General features: G+C 46.2%; 1 protein-coding gene across 1 annotated transcript in view; it reads right to left on the bottom strand.

The window, feature by feature from the left end:
* Nucleotides 1-2,716, bottom strand: part of LOC100940787 (zinc finger protein 883) — a 7,458-nt gene continuing 4,742 nt past the window's right edge. Inside the window, exon 3 of the mRNA XM_023507896.1 lies at nucleotides 1-2,088. Within this exon, the coding sequence (XP_023363664.1) occupies nucleotides 416-2,088 (1,673 nt within the window). The 3' untranslated portion in view covers nucleotides 1-415. The remainder of the gene's footprint in view (nucleotides 2,089-2,716) is intronic.

Below are 2,716 nucleotides of genomic sequence, written 5' to 3'. Positions count from 1 at the left end.
CTTTACAACTTTTTTCCCCTGACTATTCAGGCTTCAATTTAAGGAAAGATCAATCAGTTTAACAAGCTTGGAAAGAGTTGTTATAAAAGATCTCAGATGATGGCATCTCTTTTAGACATTCCTTAACTATACCACCAGCTGGGGTCATTGTAGGGCTGAGGAAATATGTAGAGTAAGCCCCCCAAACAATCATAAGCTATCCAAGCTGGTGATGAGCTATACTATCCTCACTCTAGGGAACAAAATAAAAAACTATCTCAATATGTGGTGGTAGGTGGGTTCCTAAACAGATTTCTGAAAGGTCATTGAAGGACCTGGATCCACTTGTTCCTGAAGGTGAAATTTTTCCTGGACTTCCTAGTGTTGGTGAAGGCTGAACAGAACCTAACGGCAGAACTGCTAGTTCATTACACATTCAGGTTGTGTAGTCAGTGTAAGTTCTCTGATGATTAGCAAGCTGTGTGCCCCAAGCAAAGGCTTTCTCAAAATCATCACCAAGATAGGCATTTTGCCCTGTATGAAGTCTCTGATACTCATTGAGGTGTGAATTCCAGCTGAAACCCTGCCTATGCTCTTTATAGGCATAGTGTTTGCCACCAGTGTGGACTTTTTTATGTTGGAGAAGGTGTGAAATCTGGGTATAGGTTTTCCCACAGTCATTACATTTGTAGGGCTTCTCTCCAGTGTGAATTCTTTGATGCTGAATTAAGTGGATGCTCTGATTGAAGGCCTTCCCACATTCCTTACAGGCATAGGGTTTCTCACCAGTGTGAATTCTCTGATGTTGAGTGAGGGATGAGTTATGACTAAAGGTTTTCCCACACTCTTTACACTTATAGGGTTTCTCACCAGTATGGATCTTCTGGTGCTCAATGAGATGGGTGCTCCAACTGAAGGCTTTCCCACACTCACTACATTCATAGGGTTTCTCTCCAGTGTGAATCCTTTGGTGTTGAATAAGGTGGGAGATCTGGGTATAGGCTTTCCCACAAACGTTACACTCATAAGGTTTCTCTCCTGTGTGAATCCTTTGGTGGCGTGTGAGGGAAGAGTTCTGGCTGAAGGTTTTCCCACACTCGTTACATTTGTAGGGCTTCTCACCAGTGTGAATTGTCTGGTGTTGAGTAAAGGATGAGGTATGGCTGAAAGCCTTTCCACACTCACTGCATATGTAGGGCTTTTCTCCCATGTGAATACTCTGGTGCCTCATAAGGTGGGAAATCTGTGTGTAAGCCTTCCCACACTCAAGACATTCATAAGGTTTCTCACCAGTGTGGATTCTCTGGTGCTGAGTCAGGGAGGAGCTGTGACTAAAGGCTTTGTGACACTCTGTGCACTCGTAGGGTTTCTCTCCAGTGTGGACTCGCTGATGTTGAGTCAGGGAGGAGCTGTGGCTGAAGGTTTTCCCACATTCATTGCATTTGTATGGTTTCTCCCCAGTGTGGATGGTCTGGTGTTGGGTCAGGGAAGAAGTGTGACAGAAGGCCTTGCCACACTCACCACATTTGTAAGGCTTCTCCCCCGTGTGGATTTTCTGATGGCGGGTGAGGTGGGACACCTGTGAGTAGAACTTCCCACATTCATCACATTTATAGGGTTTCTCCCCAGTGTGGCATCGCTGGTGTTTAATGAGGGATGAGCTCTGGGTGAAGGCCTTCCCACAATCCTTGCATTTGTAGGGCTTCTCTCCAGTGTGAATCCTCTGATGCTCAGTAAGTGATGAGCTCTGAGTAAAGGTCTTGCCACATTTGTGGCAGGCATAGGGCTTCTCTCCTGTGTGAATGATGTGGTGCTGAATGAAATATGAGCTGTTGCTGAATGCCTTCCCACATTCATTGCACTTGTAGGGTTTCTCTCCGGTATGAATTCGCTGATGTAGAATATAGTCTGAATGGTAAACAAAGGCTTTCTCACATTCTGTGTAGTTAAATGGTTTCTTCTCTATGAAGGTCCTTTGGTGTTTGAAGGTCTTCTGTGGCCTGCTCCACTTCTGGGCCCTCTCTCCACCAGGGACTCTTTGCTTCCTGATGAGGACAGAGGCCCACCTCAGGCTTCTCACAAAGTCATTACTTCTAAGGCCTTTCTCCCCTGAGGTATCTCCCTTGGTAGTAGCAAATAAGCACCTCAAATGCCTTTCCTGCTTTCCCAGGTCCTCCAATGGATGGCAACATGCCTGGGGTTCCCTCAACTTGGTATCACCAAGTACAGCCCTTAAAATTCCCTCCACTGGCGAAGCTGACTGTCCACAAATGCTCTTTTTTGGAGGTATCTCCTGAGTAGTCACAGAGCTGATCTCCAAGTCTGAAAGAAATGGAAAATATCAGTACTATCTATCTCAGGACAAAGTAAACTGATTATTTGGCAGTGGCAGCATAAGCTTGAGGAGAAAGCTTTCAAAATTTATGTTGCTGGCCAGGTGTGGTGGCTCACACCTGTAATCCTAGCAGTCTGGGAGGCTGAGGCAGGTGGACTGGCTGAGTCAGGAGTTCAAAACCAGACTGAAAAAGAGTGATGCTCCTGCTCTCTGCTAGCCAGGTGTCATAGAGGGCACGTGTAGTCCTAGCTACTAGGGTGGGTGAGGCAAGAGGATTGCTTCAGTCCAAGAGTTTAAGGTTACTGTGAGCTCTGACACCATGGCACTCTACCCAGGATGACAGAGTGAGACTCTGCCTCAAAACAAACAAACAGGCTCAGTGCCTGTGGCTCAAGTGGCTAA

The sequence above is a fragment of the Otolemur garnettii genome, unplaced genomic scaffold (assembly GCF_000181295.1).
Source record: "Otolemur garnettii isolate 467f Iridium unplaced genomic scaffold, OtoGar3 scaffold00211, whole genome shotgun sequence".
NCBI classification, from domain to species: Eukaryota; Metazoa; Chordata; class Mammalia; order Primates; family Galagidae; genus Otolemur; species Otolemur garnettii.
This window is presented reverse-complemented; position numbering and strand designations above follow the sequence as displayed.